The 20,360-nt window shown below is 43.9% G+C and overlaps 1 protein-coding gene and 1 long non-coding RNA gene across 4 annotated transcripts in view; one reads left to right on the top strand and one right to left on the bottom strand.

The window, feature by feature from the left end:
* Positions 1-20,360, top strand: part of GRM7 (glutamate metabotropic receptor 7) — an 827,253-nt gene that overhangs the window by 393,766 nt on the left and 413,127 nt on the right. For all 3 annotated transcript variants that reach the window (XM_029601455.1, XM_029601454.1, XM_029601456.1), the window contains exon 5: positions 5,736-5,876. In XM_029601455.1, the coding sequence (XP_029457315.1) occupies positions 5,736-5,876 (141 nt within the window). The remainder of the gene's footprint in view (positions 1-5,735; positions 5,877-20,360) is intronic.
* LOC115091292 overlaps positions 1-20,360 on the bottom strand; it is a 130,982-nt gene that overhangs the window by 54,475 nt on the left and 56,147 nt on the right. Inside the window, exon 2 of the long non-coding RNA XR_003856665.1 lies at positions 1,901-2,056. This is a non-coding gene — a long non-coding RNA (uncharacterized LOC115091292). The remainder of the gene's footprint in view (positions 1-1,900; positions 2,057-20,360) is intronic.

Raw genomic sequence — 20,360 nt, 5'->3', positions numbered from 1 at the left:
ATTGGATGGATAGGCATCTGTTTACATTGCCTTATCTACTTTAAGTTTAGTTAGCTCCTCACAAACATTCATTTCTGAAAATCGATTGAGGTTTACCTCACTTCCAATATTATTTGTGTTTGTTTTATATGGTCCTGGCTCCTGGCCCTTCCACAGTTAATAATTACCAAACAGAAGAATTGTTAAACAGTTTTGCTCTTTCCTCATCAGCCTCTACATATTCCTCCCCCTTCACCTCTCACAATGCCATTTTTGCACTTTCTTCTATCACTAACTTATCTATAAAATAGTCTTGTCCTCCTCTTTTACCAGTGCCACCCAAGGACGGTGCAAGAATATTTGGCTCCCTAGGCGAACTTTCAGTCATGCACCCCCCCCCCCCCCAATCCCAACTTATCTATTGGTGATGGTGACAGCTGCAGCACAGAGCTCCCTTCTTTAGCAGTATTAGTGGCTCCTCTTCTCTGACCCTCATGCTAGTGGAATTTTGCTGGCCCCATAATTTGGGCACGCTAGGTGACAGTGTACCTAATGGAAGCCTCTTGTCATTTTTGCTACACCAGACTAACACAACTATCCCTCTGAAGATCTATTTTACCTTATTTGCTATGATTCTTCCATTTGAATTTTGGAAATCCTGACTACTTTTCCAGCTTCTCATAGCTTTTCCAGATATTGCTGCTTGTCTTTCTCTTTCTGCAATCTCTTGTAGTTCATGAATGCTAATCTTTTCTCCCTTTCCTTTTCAGCTATTTCTTTAGAAAACCATAGCAACCTCTTTTTCCTCTTTCTTTATTTACTTTACTAATAAAAAGCTTAGTTGCCCTTAAATTTTCTTTTTATTTATTTATTTATTTATTTATTTGTTCAACTTTATATACCGGCTTTCAAATACATGTCAAGGCGGTTTACAAACATGGAATTTGCAGTAGCAAATTCAAAATAAAATGAAAAAAAATAAAATAAAATAAAATAAACAACTTATCTAAATTTTACATTCTTTCAATAGCATTAAGTTAAAATTATATTAAAGTTAAAACAATAAAAACACTTTAAAAACTGATACATTTAGAAATAATTGTTTAGCCCACTGCTCTTCTACTTCACCTACATTTTTCCATCCAGCTAATGATTCCTTGAGGTACTCCTCTATTTGAACAAAGTTAGTTTTCCTAAATTCTAGGACCCTCACCTTTGAATGAACCGTCATCTTCTGTTCTTTAATACTGAACCACACCATCTGGTGATCACTGAATCCAAGATGATCATCCACTCCAACATCAGAGATACTGTCCCCATTGATAAGCACCAGGTCCAGTATCACCTCTTCCCATGTGGGTTCCATTACCAATTGACAGTTCTCCCGGCAAAGCAACCTGGATCTCCCTATTTCTAGAAGAACTGCAGCTGGGATGTTCAAATCAACATCCGGCAGATCAAATCCCCTAGCAATAGTACCTCCCTTTTATAGTAATTTTGTGAATATCCTCCATTAATTCTCTATCCATTTCTTCTGTCTGTGATTTTGATCTGTTTATTATATCAATACAAATAGATGTTCCATTCCCACTTTCCAGATTAATACACAGTGCCTCCTCCTTACCTCATAAGCCCTGCAATTCTGTTGCTTTAATATTATTTTTTATATGTAGTACAATGTCTCCTCTCTTCCTTCCTACCCGGTCCTTCTTGAATAAATTGTAGACTGATATAACTATATCCCAGTCATGGTTTGCTGTGTAGCAAGTCTCCATGACAGCCACTACATTCAAGTCACCATCTTCCATGACTGCCTCTCAATATGGGACTTTATTTCCCATACTATGAGCATTAGTATACATAGTTTCTAGATGTTGTCCTTTTTTCCCATTTTTATACAAGTATTTAATATTTTACTTACCTTAGGATTTTGTTCACCTATCCACAACAATCCTAATTTATAGCACTCTTCAATAGGTTTGCAAGTCTGTGTTGAAAGATGCTGCATCCCTTCTTCAACAGGTGAACCCTATCTGTGCTAAGTAGTCCTTGAAACATCATCCCATTGTCCAGGAAGCTGAAAAACATTCATAGACACATCTTTATAGCCATTCATTCATCTTCAGAATGAGAGTTTCCCTGCCTGGGCTTTTATCCTTGACTTGGAGATGTGAGGAGAATACCACCTGTGCACATATCTGCTTTACCCTCTCTCCCATAGCTATGAAGTCACTTTTGATATGATCTATTTGGTTCCTCAGCAGTATTATTTGTGCCAATATGGATGAGTAGTCTCAGTAGTCAGTAGGCTTCAGGAGTTTTATCAATCTGTCCATAATATCTTGGATTTTGGCACCCAGCAGACAGAATACCTCCCAGAACAATATATCTAGTCATCAGATGGATGCCTCTGTGCCTATCAGAAGTGAGTCACCAACTACCACTACTTTCCACTTCTATGTGCAGTGGCTGTTGAGTCCACAGCTGTGGAGTTTGCATGTTTCAGTTCCTCCACATCCTGGGATGTCTTTTCTTTTCTGCTTCCAGAGCTGCATACTGGTTCTTCAAACTGACGAAAATTGGAGTTGGGATGTAGAATCTAGTAGCTGTAGTAATCAATCTGTGTCCAGCTCTCATCTGGTAGTCCAGTTTCACTTTCCCCTCTCCTTGAGTTTTCCATCACTGATGCCTTGATAAGCATTTATTGATTTAGTTCTCATTCTCCTGGATGCTTATCAGTTTCATCACCTTCTCTCTGAGTTCCACCACCTGTTTTCTGAAGGAGTCAATCTGCAGACATTCTTCACACTGAACCAGTTCCTCACTGTTTGGTCAGGACATCTGTCTGGACAGCAGTAGAATTAGCCGTGCAGACAGCTCTGGCGATATAATATTTCCTGACTGTTCTTCAGTTGTTGAAAGAAATGAGAATGACCTACCAAAGTGTCTTCCTTTTCCTCAACTATCCTGCAAGTAAACTTAGCAAGCTTATGGGCTCTAACGTCCACCTATACACTCAGAATCCCTATTTGTAGTCCTGTTTGCTTACTTACTTGTTGCTTGGAAGTAAGAAGTGTCTTTTTCTTTCAGACTACAATACGTATTTATAAATCTTTGAGGTATGTAGTTTTGTGTTGCTTCCTTTGTGGACTCTTGTTGCCGAGGGTGTACAAATAAACTAGACTAACTAGAAATTATTACCACAAAGATCAAATATGATGCTTCCAACCAAGTTCACAAGAAATGTACTTAATTTCTCATATTTGTGTAAGCGAGGTGGACCCTTGCTGCTGTGATGAGGTTGATGCAGCCTATGAAGCGAGCCTTGTAGGTCCTCTCTGACAGATGGCAGAGGTTCTATGGTGGGAGACTGATCTAGAGCTTCACCTTTACTAGCCCCTTTCCCCGCAGGTTGAGCTCTTAGGTTCTGGGGCCAGCAGGACTTAGTCAAGAGTCTCTCAGAGAACAGGGTAGTCCAGTGCCAGTCAAGGGGCAGGGGCAGGCAGCAAGCAAACAAGGTCAGTGTCCAGGCAAGAGGTCAGTGGCAAATTCCCCAACAGTCCATGAGCTTTACGAAACCTGAAGAAGCTCTGCTGCAATGAAGGAAATGTGACATAGTTCCTCAAAGATGAGCCAGAACTGTTGCAAGAAATCTGGAAGATTCTGAAGAAGAGGGTCATCCCACTCCAATGTTGGGGACACCAGGCTAATACTGTGCCACCTAAAAATGGTCTGGTCAGTGGGAAACAAGGCTGACTAGAATTCAAAGGGCATGCAACACTGGTTTAAACAGCCACGGCACTCCTTGGGATCCCTGTGGTAGCACAGTAGTGGTTGAAGTTGTGGCACTGGCCTCGGAGGAGAAGTAGGCCTTGGTGGGAGTGAAGCCACTGGAGGCAGAGTGTTTGCTGGTGTGAAGGCATTCATGTGGACAGCAAGTTTCTCAAGAAGCTCTGTGACTTGATCGAGGACTCCTTGCTGCTGATGGACACGTTGGGCCAGGCTAGAGATGGCCTGGAGTGAGGTCAGGTCTGCTGGGTCCATGGCTCAGCAATCTGTAAGTGAAGCGGACTCTTGCTGCTGTGGTAAGGTTGCTGCAGCTATGAGGCAACCCCGTAGGCTCTCACTGATGGCTGATGGAGGTTCTCTGGTAGGAATCTGGTCTAGCCCTTCATCTTTACCTTTCTCTTCAGGTTGAGCCCTTGGCTTCCAGGGGCCAGTAGGACTTAGGCAAGAGTCTTTCAGAGAATGGAGTAGATGGTAGTCCAGAGCCAGGCAAGGGTCAGGGCAGGCATCAAGCAAATAAAGTAAATGTCCAGGCAAGGAGTCAGTGGAAGGTGCCAGTCCAGAGTATTCAGTTTCCAGGTGCGGGATCAGTGGCAGGCAGCAAACAAGAGTAGTCAGTATCCAGGCAAGGGATCAATTCCAGTGGTCAATCCAAAGAGAAGACAAGGATGAGGGGAGGCAAGCTGGATGAAGCAAGGCAGGCTGGACAGACAAGGCAAGGCTGGATGAGGAGGGCAGGCTGGAAGGACAAGGCAAGGCTAGACAAGGCAGGGCAGGCTGGAAGATCGAGGCAAGGCTGGATGAATAGCAACACTCACTATACTAAGTAGGAGGACCTGTTGCTGAGGCAAGGTAGGGATATCAGGGAAGCTCTAATATAGGGCCAAGTCTTGTGATGTCATCAATGGGCATTGCAGCCTTTTCCCACTGTGAGCCCTTTAAATGAAGCGACGTTGTTGAGTGAGTGTACACCTTTGGAGGGAGTCAGGAGGTGGCAGCTCTGCTGGTGTCCTGCTGTGGGGAGGAGTCTGGTGGTATTCTGCCATGAAGGCAGGGCCCAGTGATGTCTGGAGTAAGCGCAGCCGGTTGTGGGGTCATCCCACAGCTGGCTAAACATAACAATTGGCAGATGACACAAAATGGCCAAAATCATTTGCTATCCCTTCCCTTTCTGGTTCAAAATGGTAATTTTTCCAACTGATAACTAAGTTTATCCTAATCTATGATCTTAATCTGTTTACCAATAATCTGTAATAGACCCACTCTTTCTCATAATTTTGGTTAAGGTTAATGTCACACATTTATTTGTTTATAGTCGCTAATAGATACAGTTATACACAATTTTCCAAAAACCCCTTTTAGGTTATAAAATGTGTTTTTGTATCTATAAAGAAATCTGTTGCCTTAGCTATTAAAGATCAGCCAACTATAAATATTTACCTGATTTAAAAAATGTCTAAATTTATCTAAATTACTTCCTTGTGTTTCTCTGCCAATCAATGACAAGTTATTCTGTGTAGTCCAATCCCCTAATTAGTGGGTTAGTCTTTAAAGGTAGAATGGAAGATAGGAATGAGGGAGGGCACACACTTTCCCTTCTACTCTAACTTTCTAAACCTTAGCAGTGGTAATACCCAAGAAGCAAAAAAAAAAAAAAAAGCAATGCAAAGAATTCATTTTTCAAAAATATGGACAAAAAAATTCCCCCTTCAAAATAAGGTCTCAACAGTTGAATTAAAGCCAGAAACATGATTACTGTTTGTAGTTTATCTCCTCCAAGAATGGCTTTGATTTTTGTCCTTTCAGTTTGTAATATGTCACGAAGTCTGAAGCATGTGATTGGCTGAAGAGCATTTCATGCTTCCTAAGGTGAATGCGTTACTTTACTGCAGTGTGCTCCCAGCTCATTGGAACTATTGGAGTCATTTTCTTAGGCTGTGGCACCTGACTCTGCTGTTCTCCCTGTCTAGGTTTTGATGCCTATTTTACATCCCGCACGCTGGAGAACAATCGGAGGAATGTGTGGTTTGCTGAGTATTGGGAGGAGAACTTCAACTGCAAGTTAACAATCACGGGCTCCAAAAAGGAAGAGACAGACCGGAAATGCACAGGTAAATTCTGTCAACCCAAAAAGATGCATTTTGATTCTGCTGTGATGGACTGCCTGGGGACCCAGCCACAAGGCAAAAGAGAAAGGAAACACAAAAAAATGGGCAACCTATGCTTCTCCTCTTTTATGTTTCTCTGTGACTATATAGGGTGGGTTATCAAACCCTCCAAGGGGAATTCAAGCCTATAAACTAGCAGTAGAGTTTTTTTATTATTCATCCTTCTTTCCTACTCCTTCCCTTTCCGCCTCGTCTGCTTTCTTTCTATCTGATCTCTTCCCTTTCTCATATCTTTCTTTGTCTCATCCTATCCATTTCTCTTCTTCTTCTCCTCCTTTCTTTTCCTTTGTCTCTCACTTACACACATGAAGGGAGAGCTCGTATCTCCCTGCTGCTGGGGAAGTTTGGTGCATATTTCTGTGCTACCTGGGATGTGTCATGGGTGGGGGGCACGAGGTATCTGCCCGTTTCTTCCAGCCCTGCAGCCATCGTGGCAAATAAGGTATTTTATTGGAAGTATGAAGAAGGGAGAGGAGGACGTGATGATTTGTAATGTCATCGGCTGAAAATCTCTTTCTGAAAAATTGCTCCCCCACCCCCCACCAACAGCTCTGAAATTGAGAAGGGCTACAGTCAGGGCTTGAACTGAGGGGGAAAATTCCCCCTTATTCACAAAAATAAAAAATAATTATTCTCACAGGAGGCAGCATTTCTCTTTGGGGTTTCCACGTGGAGGGCAAGAAGCAGCACATGCAGCTGTGGCCCTGGCACTGGGGAGATGCTGACTGCTGAGCTGCCAGGGCTCAGCGCATGCAGCTGGCAGAGAATCTTATGTGGACGCTGTGGGCATGGGGACTGGGTCTGACCTGGAATCTGTGAAGAGAAGCGATGCAGGGAACGGGGAGGCAGGAGCAGTTCCAGCACAAACGAGATGTGAGTGGGGGCTCATGGAGGGCAGAATAGGGAAGCGATCCAAGCCTGTGGAGAAGGGGGGCATCAGAAATCGAGAGATGAGCTGAGCCTGCCAATGTTCCTAATGTGCCTAATGTGCTGAAGAGGGGGCGGGGTGGGGGGTGGGGAGGACGGGGAACAGGGATGAGATGGGTGAACCAAGCCTGAGGAGGAGGGGGATGAGGAGGGGGTGAGGAGGAACCTGCGGGGAAGCGAACAGAGAATGGCAGGTCAAGGTGAAATGGGGAGCAGAGCAATCTAAGAGGACGTAGGGAGTGGACCCTCTGCCACCAAATATAAAAGTCAAAGTTTTTCCTTGCATACCCCGTTATTGTTCTGTCTCATAGGGTACGCTTTCCTTTTCATGGAACTGGACTGATCTTGCCCTAACGAAATTTTTTTTTTTTTTTCATTTTATACTTTCTTTTCATGTTTGACCCTTTCTGTTTGGCTTGTCCTTGGAGTTCCTTCCTGCTAATGTTGAGCATTATACGAAATAAGAGTTTGTAGAGAAGGTGATAAAGAATTTCCCCACTGTAGATCCTTCGTTGTTTACTTCTACAAAGCCTCAGCATTATTGGGTGGGGAGTGGGGAGAGAAAGAGTGAAGTGGCAGTGAGTGAGTTTCTGAGAGACCGCTGAGGGTGAACGCTCTCTGCTAAGCCCCTTTCTTAAGATCCTTTGAGTTGTTAAAAGCCTTCTCTCTCTCACTGTATAAAATGATTAGTCCTACTTGTAATTATTGTTCAATTCTTCTGCCTTTTTATTCTTTAGATGGAAAGCATAAAAGCAATTCATACTAATTGTCTGTAGTTACAGACTGCAATCTTTCTGCTTGGTAATTTCAGTGCTTGAGATGGAGAAGGTTTATGATATCAGAGCTGACCCGATTACTCTCTCTTCTCCATTGTGGTGCAGGAGAGCTTGGGTTCCAATCCCAGCCTGTGTTGCTGCTCCTGCTCCTCAGGCTGACTAGGACTGGAGATGCTGCTGAAAGAAGTTGCCTGAAACCAGGACCTCACCTAGGGAGTAGGCCAAGACCCAAAGCAGGGGTCCCGACCTATGCTGAAGCGCGACTCCAGCACTTCAGCTTTGGCCTAGGCCTGAAACCTAGGGCCTAATCAGAGACACGGGGAAAAGGCCCAGGCCCAGGAAATTTGCCAACGCCCTCCCCCACCCCCATACATACTAAAAACAATGCTTGGCCTGGTTCCGACACCAGAGCCTTGGCCTGGATCCAGACCTGACACAGGGGCCCAGTCCAGAGCCTGGGTCCCAACGGCTAGGCCTCGGCCAGGGTACGACTCTAGGCATGATGCTGCAGCCCAGACTGAAGGCTTGGTTCCGACACCAGGGTTTCAGCCTAGACCCAGGCCCAACACCACTGCCTGGTTTGGAGGCCGGGTCCCAACATCTAGAGCCAGAGTCAGACCCAGACCTTGGTTCTCCTCTTCGTTGTGTTCTTTCTTTGGCTCTTCTTCGCCAACTGACGCCATCTGCTGTTGTGCCGAAGTTAATTAACTCTTGCATATCCTCCCCAGTGGAGGGTGCCATTTTGATGTCTGGCAGCTAACTCAACTCCTGTTCATTAACTCCGGTGCAACAACACCAGAGGACAGCATCAGTTGGCAAAGAAGAGCTGAAAAAAAGATGATGAACAAGAGCTCCGTGGCCTAGGCTCTTGGCCTGGACTTTGTCTGCAGATCTCTCCTAGACCGGGTAAGTGGGAGCCGGGGACAATTCCAGCCCAGACATACTTCTGCATGGGAGGCATGGGTGGGGGGCATGGGAGGCTCCGTTTCTTTTTATTTCCCATTTTTTGGGAGGGGTTTTCAATGTTTATTTCATTTTTTAAACTAAAGAAACAAAGTAAACATTGAACAAAACTCAATTTGTGGGCAAAAAACCCCCCCAAAACAAAATGAAAAATGAAACTACATTTTCCTCACTTCCCACCACTAATGAGCAGTACTGGAGGAGAATAAAGGTTAACATAAAAACATAAGAACATAAGATATGCCATACTGGGTCAGATCAAGGGTCCATCAAACCCAGTATCCTGTTTCCAACAGTAGCCAATCCAAGTCACAAGTATCTAGCAAGTACCCAAACATTAAATAGATCCATTGTTACTAATGCCGGCAACAAGCAGTGGCTATTCCCTATTGATTAATAGCAGTTTATGGACTTCTCCTCCAGGAACTTATCCAAACCGTTTTTAAACCCAGCTACATTAGCTGCTTTAACCACATTCTCTGGCAAAGAATTCCAGAACTTAATTGTGTCTAATGTGTTTATCTACAGAACATAGATCTAACATCAGACTGTTGGAAACAGCCTAAAGTATTCTGTATTTACAATAAATGATGCCTTTATAAGAATTGTTGTTTCTGAAGACTGATGTTGTAGAAACATGAAGGATTTTTTCTGAGCTGTGAGTTTGTTGATTGCTGGTGTCATTATACAATACACAATAGCAACCACAGCTTTTACTGCTGAAGGTCCCGCTGCAGGATCAGACCTTAATAAGCTGTCTCTATAAATAAGATATTGCCTTCATGAACACATTCAGCTGCAATCAATGGTTTTAAAGAAAACACATTGTAGCAGAGAAGGAATTGACTTGTTTACCAAGACAATCTCATTCTGGGAAAGCACTTGAAGTGAGTGTGCTACTGTGGTAATTTCGGTTGTAGCGGTGGTATCACTGTGCAGTACTTTGAATCTGGTTACACGCTGAGTAAGTGGCGAGCACACACTGCGTTCACACGTCGGAAGATTGGATGCTCATATTGCACTAATATCCTCCAGTGATCCTATGTTCATTGAGGCCCATGTAAAAAGCTGAATGTTAAAACTTACACCTATTGGCACTAAGCCATGATATTTTTTCACAGGAGGAGGTCCCACCATCAGTGCACAGGTTCCGAATGTACAAGTTACATTTTTTAAAACTCCTGACGTAGTAAGCTAAACAGTAAGCTAATGCATTGGGAGTTAAAAAATGCACACAAACCAGAAAATGTGCATACAGAAAAGCTTAGCTCATTGAAAAACAAGGCTAGGTGCTGAAAACATGGCTTAAGGGCACAAATCACGTTTTCCACACATAAAATGAGATTTCTGTGCACAAAAATGCTTTCTGAGCAGGATATGATTTGAGCCCATAAACCATGTTTTCCATGCATAAAATATGATTTTATCTGGACAAAAAAAGTTGTCAGTGCAGAAAGCATTTTTTTTTGCTGCGCATAATTCCTATTATAAGCATGGAAAACAAGGTTTTGTGCACAAAGTATGTTTTCTGTGCATAAAATCCCAACTAGAGGTCCCAGCACCACAACTTCAGCTTCTGCCATAGCCCTGGAAACTTTATCCCACCTCAGATTAGGAGTTAAGTTTCCAGTGCTAAGAAAACAGGAGGCAATCCAGCGCACCTCTCTGGAGTGGGGGTAATACCTAATGCCGTCATTAGCATACGGGCGGATTTTAAAAGCCCTGCTCGCGTAAATCTGCCCGGATTTACGCGAGCAGGGCCTTGCGCGCCTATTTTCCATAGGCCGCTGGCACGCGCAGAACCCCGGGACGCGCGTAGGTCCCGGGGTTTTTGGAAGAGGGCGTGTCGGGGCGTGTCATGGGCGGGGCCGAACAACGCTGCGTTTCGGGGCGGGGCGTTTCGGGGCGGGGCCAGGGGCATGGTGCCGGCCCGGGGGCGTGGTCCAGGCCTTCGGACCAGCCCTCGGGTCGGAGCACGGCGCGCCAGCAGTCCGCTGGCGCGCGTAGATTTACGTCTGCTTCTCGCAGGCGTAAATCTACGGACAAAGGTAAGGGGGGGGTGGGTTAGGTAGAGGAAGGGAGGGGAAGGTGAGGGGAGGGTGAAAGAGTGTTCCCTCCGAGGCCGCTCCGATTTCGGAGCGGCCTCGGAGGGAACGGTGACAGGCTGCGCGGCTCGGCGCGCGCCGGCTGCCCAAAATCGGCAGCCTTGTGCGCACCGATCCAGGATTTTAGAAGATACGCGCGGCTACGCGCGTATCTTATAAAATCCAGCGTACTTTTGTTTGCGCCTGCTGCGCAAACAAAAGTACGCGAATGCGCTTTTTAAAAAAATCTACCCCAGTGAATTTTCATACAAGGGTGCTAACTTAAACACACAATTTTGTGCGCAAAATTCCTTGCTGCATTGACAATAGAGTTTGCGCATACAAAATATGCACACAACTGAGGGCTAAACTATGTAAGGTGGTCCATAAAAAATTGGTAGATCACGCTTTTATACATAAAATGCCTTTTTACCTCTCAGAAGTCCCTATGAAAATGATGCTCTGAGTGGCCCTGTTACATTAATACTCTGTGGCACTGAATTAGTTCCACTGCTCAGTTCATGTGGACCTTGCACTTGGGGCTTCCATTTTTTTTAGAGTCAGCAGGTCCAGTCCTGTTTTCACATTGGCTGAATAGTCTTTTAGTTCAGCTTTTCTTAGGGAAATCAGACCCAGTAAAGCAAAACTAGGACGGATCAGACTGTCCCTGGAGAATGGAGTTGGTTTCACTGACCAGCCAGCTATACAGTTTTACCTTTAAAGATGCTTTCAGGACAACTAAGGATCTTTTTTTCAGGTTTAGTTCATTATTTCTCTCCGGTCGGTTTGCTGATGTTATTGTTATGCATTTTGGGCCTGATTTTAAAAAGCATTTACACGCTTAAAATTGAGTTTTACACGTGTAAATGCATTTTACTCAAGTAAATGGGCTTTTGAAAATTGCTACAATAAATGCCATTGAAGTGTCCACAGGATATTCACGTGTAAGTGCAATTTATGCACATAAATGGCTTTTTAAAATCGCTACGACAGTATGTAAAATTTACACGTGTAACTTCTTTTAAAATCACCTCCTAAAAGGGCAATTTTATAACCGCCCACACGTGGAAAGAACATGCAGACTTCAGACTGAATTTTCGAAAGCAGACTTATGCCTATTATTACTCCACTTTGGAAACTGGTGGACGTACGCAGAACCATGTGTAATATATGCCTGCACTTCCACGTTTGCGTGGGAGCAGATGCAAGAGTGCGCGCATGTGGATTTACGCTCATCCCTTTTGAAAATCAAAACTATGCATAAATTATTTCCCTGCCCCAGCTTTGCCCTCGGGATGCCTCCTTCAAGTAAGGTGCAAAATCTGTTCTGCCTGTACTTTTCCAAAAAGCCAGTTTCCATGCTTAAAACTGCCTTTTACTTGCTTAAGTGCTTTCGAAATGGCCTCCTTTGTGAAAGGCGATGAACAGGTGATATTTGCAAAACGTTACTGGAACACATGGATTTGTCTGCGGTAATTTATATGAGCATGGCGTCCCCGTGGATACCCAAAAATGGGGGACAAATTATTATATAGAGAGACACGTAGCATCTGACAGCAGATCTGTCCAGAGACCAGTGTCATTCCTGCTGCAGCAGCACAGACCCCCCCCCCCCCGACTGTTCTTGTTCCCCCTCACTTCTTCACTGCAGAGCATAAAGTCCAAGGTGTGCGGAACGACTCAGTGGGCCCCGCGCCCCCATCCCTGGGTCCAGAGATCGAGTGTACGGAAAAGCTACACGCAGAGAGCATGATGGTGTCAGAGAAGCTCTTTTATGAACTGAAACATTGGCATTTGGGGTATCAGTTTAAAACTTATTGAGCTTACCTTTTGATGAACCTGGTCTTATAAATTAGAATGGGAGATAATCTGTAGGTGGACTCACTGTGCCTCTGCCTGCACCTCAGGACATCAAGAGGAGCTTCTATAAGTGTCAGACTGCTCGGGGCTTCCAATAAGCTTGTTGGTGGCTTAAACCTGCAGTGCAGTGTGCGCTGAAGCAATTATTGTCTTGTGCATTACAGGTGGCTCTTAATAAAGAGCCAGAGAGAGCGGTTCATGCCATAGAGCCGCATCTGGTCAGGCAGCTCCCACACAATAGCATGAGGCTTCGTGGCTCTTAGTACCTTTGTTGGTCTTCTTCATAGGTTTCCCTTTTCTCTGGTTATTTTAGATGGTTGTGGCTTCCTGATTACCACAATAATTCTTTGAGTAGTGGGAGCTCCTCAAAGCCAGATGTCCTTGAAGGTGTGTAAAATGGAATGAAAACATGTTTTCTGGATCCTTCCCTTCTAAAATAAATCAGGAGTCCCACTTTAATAGAAAAACCAAGTAGTGTATATTGAGATTCTGCCCCTTCTTAGTCAGCAGTTGGGAGAGCCGGAGTCAATCAGCAGACTGGGCTGGAGCAACTGCTACATATAAGGCCATACTTTCAAGGCTTTCTAACTCCTGCAAGGAAGCTTGCTGCAGCAGAAAAGCATCAGATGGCTTCCTGCCATGTAAATATTCACCCCCCAAAAAGAAATCTTTCCTCCAGTAAAGCAAGCTAATAACCTACACTCAGGATCTAGAAGAGCTCTAGAAAAAGTGAACGCGTTAGATATGCCAGAAGCAAAATCGCACGCAAGGGAGATATTATGAGGATAGAGTTTCGGGATTCATCAGGGGGGGGGGGCCTTGTCTCTTGGTCTCCCCCATGGCTTTGTGAGCTGCACTATTAATGCTGCCAGAGATATTCTGTCTCCAGTCTAAACTGATTGCTCCTAATAGTGCAGGAGCTCAGGGGCAGGATCATTCTGCTCACTGCTGAGGGCGTAGCAGAGATGTTTTCCCCTTTCTCTTATTGCATCCATGCCTACCGCGGATCGAGGGAAGCCACATTCTAAACATGACACAGTTAGAGCGGCAGCCCAGAAGTGCGTTACACGTTGCCGGGGGCAACTTTCAATCAACCAATGCCCTGAACATTAACTGTCTGTAATACGGCACCCACCTCACTGCAGACTCTGCGGGTGCTGTCTACCCATTTTCAAAGAGAAAGTCCCTGCAGGCAGAGCACCCTGTGGGCTTTTGCACCTGCTTCTCTGTGCAAGTAACATTTCTGTAGAAAATGACACGTGGCCACCAGTGTTAACGCCACCCCGGTGTGTCTAGTCTGCATGGGTGGGGGCATAAAAGAATTTCTTTCTCTGCGGGGCTGGACCCACTCTCCGCTAGCTCTTTCACAATCTTCCCTTACTTCTAGCGCCAGATCTTTTGTAGGTGGGTGGGAGAGATACTTCCAGGGCCCAGTGTGATAGGGGTGATCTTTTTACACATTCCCTTTTTCTTTGTGTTCCCTTGGGAGAGGGGACTTGTCCTTATAGTGGGTGCAGTGAGTGTGAAATAAATACTCTGGGATCACTGTGTTAGTGTCCAGAATTAAAGACTTTACTGTTCAAACAACGGTGATGAATGGCACAATAACTCAAACTGCAGCACCACAGAATTTTCTTGTTGTCTCTTCTTACAGTCTCTTCCCTCTGTCTGTGCAGGACTCACATATCGGGGCCAGAGAAACATCCGCTCTCTTGGATTAGGTAAAGTGGAGCTCCCTGCTGGGCAGGGTCTCTTTAGTCTGGTCAAAACCTCCTTCCAGTATGATAAAATGGTAAAAGTCAATGGCACAACGAGTAAATCTTCTCTTTCTCTCCCCAAAGTAGTGAAACCACCGGATGGGTGCCCACAGTGATCTCTGATTTCCCTTACTCACTGTTAGCAGACATTCAGGATCTCTTTAGGTCTTACACAGTCTCTTTGTTTCTTCTTCCTGGATCCCTGATGGGAGGAATCCCTTTGAAGCAAGCAGCTCTCATTGCTTCAAAACAGGAAGGAAGGGCAGCTAAAACTTCCTCCTGGATGTTGAACTCAATGTCTTTTATCCCCAACTGAATTTAACCCCAGAGTTCCTCCTCACAACAGATCGCCACCACTTCAAGGGCAGGTCTTCCCTATCCCTGGGCATCCCAGACACAGGGTTCCCTGCGCCCTGAATCCAAGAAAGGCCCAGGTGTCTAAGTGAGCCTCCTACCATTTAAAATCTTAAAACCTGAAATATAGACCCAGAGGGAAAATCCTAACCAGCCAGTGAATGGACTGGAAGAGGACATCCCTCCCAAACCTGGTCAGGGCCACCAGGCAGGGTTTGCCTGGCTCCTCTGACTCGACCTGAAAAAAACAACTCGAGCAAAACTCCTCTCTATCTCCTAACTCTCAGAAAACCTAAAGGGACTGACTCCTGAGCCCTCTGAGGACAGCTGCTCAATAGACTCTCAGGGGGAGCTGCATTTGAATGGTATCCTCCCCCTCACACTAACCTGTACTCTCTCTAGCTGAACTAAAGGCTCACCCAGATCTTAATGATAATGTAATCATAGGGTCCGTCACACCTGAAAACACGATCTCTATGTGTTCTTTACCCAAAACGTCTCCCCTCCCCCGGAATGTATCCCCTCTCTCCAGCTGGAAGCACATGCGCCTCGGAACCCCCATACAATACTTATAGACGGATTGAGTGAGCCCAGTCTGCAGATAGCAACTTTTCGGAGTCAATTGCTTTGAAAAATTGGGCTTTGGATGTGTCGGTCACCTTCTAGGATTCTCCTTCTGTGGGTGTCCTCCCACCGCAGCCCCCTGACTCAGCAGCTCTCCGCTCCTCTACATTCATTTTCCTATCACTCTACGGAATTCCATCTTCCTTGACAAAACAGCTGCTGTTTCAGAGAGCACAGAAAACCCATTGTAGTGTCTTGTACTGAATGTCGAACAATCCAGATGTGACAGTGTCTGCACTTTTTAATGCAAATGTGGGTTGCTTCAGAGTACTTTATTTTCTTTGCAGACTATCTTAATCTCATGTTTAGGGAGCTGTTTACCAGTGCCTCGTGCTGTTAAGGTGGAAACTGAATTTGGGGCTAGGGAGGGGGTTCACCTAATGTATTTATGTACTGTTTGCACTATGTATTCGCTGTTGGAACTTGTTGTAACATGCTTTGAACTCTCTTAGATGAAAAGTGTGACATAAATTAACGATGATGGATTGAGTGCCTGATCATCTTTTCAAGCTTGGGGGCAGAATGTTACAGAAGACAGGAAAAGAAGAGAAAGGAAAAACTAATAGAAACTGGGAGAAGATAAATAGGGGATTTTGTATGATGGAGCACTAAGGAGGATGGCAGCAAAGCCTGTCCGGGGTAGGGAGAGAGATCTTACAAGTGGTCAGAAGTGTTGCCGGGTACTTAAACGGCTTGAGCCATGGATCCATACAAGATTTTGATAATTAAATTCAACAATTACAATCAGACCCTTTCCCGCCTCCCTGCTCCGCCCGAGAATGATCCTTTAAGAACGAAGGACACTGCTGCTGAGTTCCTGCTGCCTTTAGGGGGGAGTTTGCAACAAAGGTTAATTAACTTTTTTTTCCCTTTGTGCAGAAGGGATTTTATAATGAGGATAGATAGTTATACGCCAGAATGTAATTACTTTTACTTTCTCTTGATAGCATGATTATGTATGTCCTATTTCGTTTAGTGTTCGGATTTTTACTCTGTATTTCTAATGTTCTTATGACACTTGTAAGTCACCTGGAGCCTTTCACTAGTTAGGCATCCCAGAACTGTTATCCATCAATCATTCAATCAGTTAATCAATATATTTTGAAATTTAGCACCACCCATCCTAATAGAGCCAAGGGGATTCAGCACGCCATTTGATCAGGGATGTGTTGCCAGTTTCTCATCATAGAGCTCTCACCAGCTCTCTTTCATTTGGTGAGGAATGCCTTGTATTCACAAAATTATTTAACCCTCCACCACCCACCACCTCTCCCCGCATATAAAAAAATACATTGTATATAGAACATACAGTAACTTAATACTAAAAATTACATTCCAATCATGGAATTCTAGGCAGATTTGGAAACCTTTTACTGGATCAGCATATAAATTATCTAAAAATATTGGCGGTAATATTCAGTCACTGCATGGCCAGCAAAGTTAGCTGGATATATGTATCCTGCTGACTTTGGTGGGATATTCAACTATCTTAAAGTTAACTGGATAACTTTATCCGATTAACTTTAGGATTGGTCTACAGTATAACTAGGGTGAATATTGATGTTAGCTGGATAACTTACCAGCTAACTTAACTCCGCCCTGGAATGCCCTTATGTTATCCGGCTTAACTTTAGCTGGATAAGTGTCTGAAATAATCAAAAGTCAGCATTTAGATAGATATCCTCAACTGAGAAACATTCAGGGTATCTGCCCTCATTCCTACAGAGGAGTCAAATATCTAGGAATATGGTAGGCTTTGGTAGATTAAGGTCTGGGGTAAAGAGCCATCCTCTGTCCATATTGATACCCTTACATAATGTCTTTTCTATGTTGGAAACTGAAGGTGCTCCTCCAACAGACAATAAGTCAACGTCTGTAAAGGAGGAAGCCACTCAATGCAACAGAAAACCATTTGACATTATCAAACCTCATAAAAGAAAGCTCCTTCTGATAGAAGACTCAGTCATTAGAGAAACTAATTTGGGATCTCAAATTAAATGCCTTTCAGGATCTTCAGTTGGTAGAAATGCAAACCAGGTAATTGATGCAATTATAGAAGAAAGCAAAGACTCTAATATCAATGTTATCATCCATCCGGGGACCAACAACCTCGTTAGAAACAGTATCTAAGCACAGAAAGATTTCCAGTGTCTGGGAAAGAAATTAAACTCATGGTAAAGAATATTGCCTTTTCTGAAACATTATGGGCCGGATTTTAAAAAGGCCCAGTGACGCACGTAAAGCCCCAAGACGTGTGTAAGTCCTGGGGCTTGCAAAAAGGGGCGGGAAGGGGGCAGGGCAGGGGCAGTCTGGGGCCATTTGCCGCTGTGTCAGAGATCGCGTGCCGGCAGTTAGCTGGTGCGTGCAACTTCAGCCCCAGGGCTGAAGTAAGTTTTGAAATAAAAAAAAGAAGTCATCAAAGGTAGGGGGTAAAGGGTGGGGGAGGTATTGGAAGGGAAGGGAAGGTGGGGTGGGAGGGGACAGGGGAAGGCAGCATGGCTTGAATCAGGCTTGACAAGTGCAAGGTGCACAATTGTGCACCCCCTTGCGCACGCCGACCCTGGATTTTATAAGATGCGCGCACCTGCGCACGCATATTATAAAATTGGGCATACATGTGCGCACACCAGGTAGTGCGCGCACATGTAGGCCGTGCTTGCTTCTTTTAAAATCTACCCCTATCTGTTCACGAAAGGAAAGGAAAAGCTAAAAACATGGTGCAAAGAAAATGGATTTGGATACATTGGAGGCTGGGGTCGTGTATGGAGCAGTAAAAGAATATACTGTAAGGATGCCCTACATTTGACAGTTGCAGGAAAGATGATGCTAAGTGAGAAATTCCAGTTATACATCATCAGGCATTTAAACTACAGGACGAAGGTGGCAGAAGGTGGTCAATGAAATTGGAATGCCACCCCCAAGCAATTCAGGAAGCTAGATTAGATAATAAAGTCAATCAATTCTACATTCCACTTTTAAGCAAAGGAGCAGAAAAGGTGACTATGAAGATAAGCAAACAAAGGGAGGAAATCTGGAAAGTTATGACCACAAATGTTCGTAGCCTGAGCAACAAAATCCCTGGTTGGCAGGCCCTAATGGTGGAGGCGGACTTGGACATGTTGCCATTATGGAGACATAGTTCATGGAGTCTCATGACTGAGATACAGCCATGCCAGCCTATAAATTGTTAAGGAAGAACAGAGAGGACAGAAAAGGAGGAGGAGTAGCAATTTAAGTAAAAAACAATATAAATGCAACTGAAATGCAAAGAAGGTGGGGTAGGGAGGAAGCATTATGGGCTATCCTAAAACAAGGTAATGGTTCTTCCATTTACACTGGCATAACCTACATGCTTCCAACCCAAACTGAAGACTTGGATCAGGATACGCTGAAAGACATCCAAAAGGTGGGACAGAAGAGAGACATGTTGATCATTAGAGATTTTAATCTGCTGGATGTGGATTGGAGTATCTTTTCTGTGGAATCTGCAAGAAGTAGAGAGATAGTAGATGCCTTTCAAGGGGCTTTTCTCAAACAAATGGTAATTGAATCAATGAGGGAGGGCTTGATACTCGACCTTATGCCTACTAATGAGGATAATGTTTCTAATGTCTGGACAAGTGCCCACCTGAGTACCAGTATTCATCAGATGTTATGATTTGATATGGCAAATAAGATTCAGAGAAGTCACATGAAGACCCAAGTTTTGAATTTGAAAAAATACAGACTTTGTCAAAATGGATATGTACCTGAAGGAAGAACTAGAAGACAGAGAGAAAATGGGCGAGGTGGAACAACAGTGGGCCATATTAAAAGGAGCTATTACAAAGGCAGCAACTCTATATGCCATTAACCAAGTCTCGTCAATGTTGGCCTTTCTTGATCAGTCTGCTTTTGGTTTAAATCATACTTAAATGACCGGTCGTAACAGATACATCTACATACTGCTACTTCTCCATGACTTCCAATTAACACTGGTATTCCTCAAGGATCTGCAGTAGCCTTAACATATACATTACTCCTATCTGCACTCTTCTCTCTATCTTAGGCCTTTCTTGCCATCTCTATGCTGATGACATACAGGTTTACTTTCCATGAAAGCATAATTGGCAATTTACTGCTCGATTCATAACCCTCTGTCTATCTTCTATCTGTGCATTGTTATCCCAAAACAAGCTCTGTCTAACTCTAACAAAGATAAAGCTCATGGTTCTGGGTAAGTCTGCCCGTCATGATATTCCCCATATGTTCTCTTTTAGCAATACTACACTTCAAATCTCTCATGGACTCTTGGACTCTCTCATGGACTCTTGGGGGTCATTTTTGATCCAAGGCGAGACATGAAAACTCACATCAATCTGTTATACAAACATCATACTTTAAATTCCAACTTGTTTGAATTATTAAACCCCTCCACAAACCTTATTATTTTCACACTGTTCTTCAACCATTAGTACTCACTGGATTAGATTATTGTAATTCCTTATACGTCAGACTCCCTCAGGATACCATCAGACCACTTCAACTTATTTAAAATTCTGCTGCCCATTTACTTACATATACAAAACTACATAACCAAATTACTCCAGTGCTACATTCCCTACACTGGCTGCCAGTCCAGTGGCATATCACATATAAAATATCATCCATCATACACAGTCTCATACATAATATCAACAGCTCTTGGTTGCTCTCGATTTTACATTTCTATGTCCCTTCTCAAAATCTAAGATCATCAAATCAATGCCTTCTTGAAAATCCTTCTCCTAAACACACCAGATTAGCAATCACACAGAATTGAGACTTTTCATTTGCAGGCCCTACCATCTGGAACTAGCTTCTCCTATTCATTAGATCAATACACAGGGCCAAGGACTTTAAGAAAACCTTGAAAACCTACTTATCCAGTCAAGTGTTCCAGGATATCAACAATTCCTAATTTTCTCAGCCGTGCCGCAGTCCCTATTCTTTTAGGATTGCTTTTAACTCTTCTTCAGATCCTACCCAGTCCAGTTTGATTATCTTCTTTTTCATAGCTCACAGTGTTTACGTTGCATTTTTTTGTTTTTATGTACTATATAT

This window comes from Rhinatrema bivittatum, chromosome 4 (assembly GCF_901001135.1).
Source record: "Rhinatrema bivittatum chromosome 4, aRhiBiv1.1, whole genome shotgun sequence".
Classification (NCBI taxonomy): domain Eukaryota; kingdom Metazoa; phylum Chordata; class Amphibia; order Gymnophiona; family Rhinatrematidae; genus Rhinatrema; species Rhinatrema bivittatum.
Note: the sequence above shows the minus strand (reverse complement) of the source record. Positions and strands in the feature narration are given on the sequence as shown.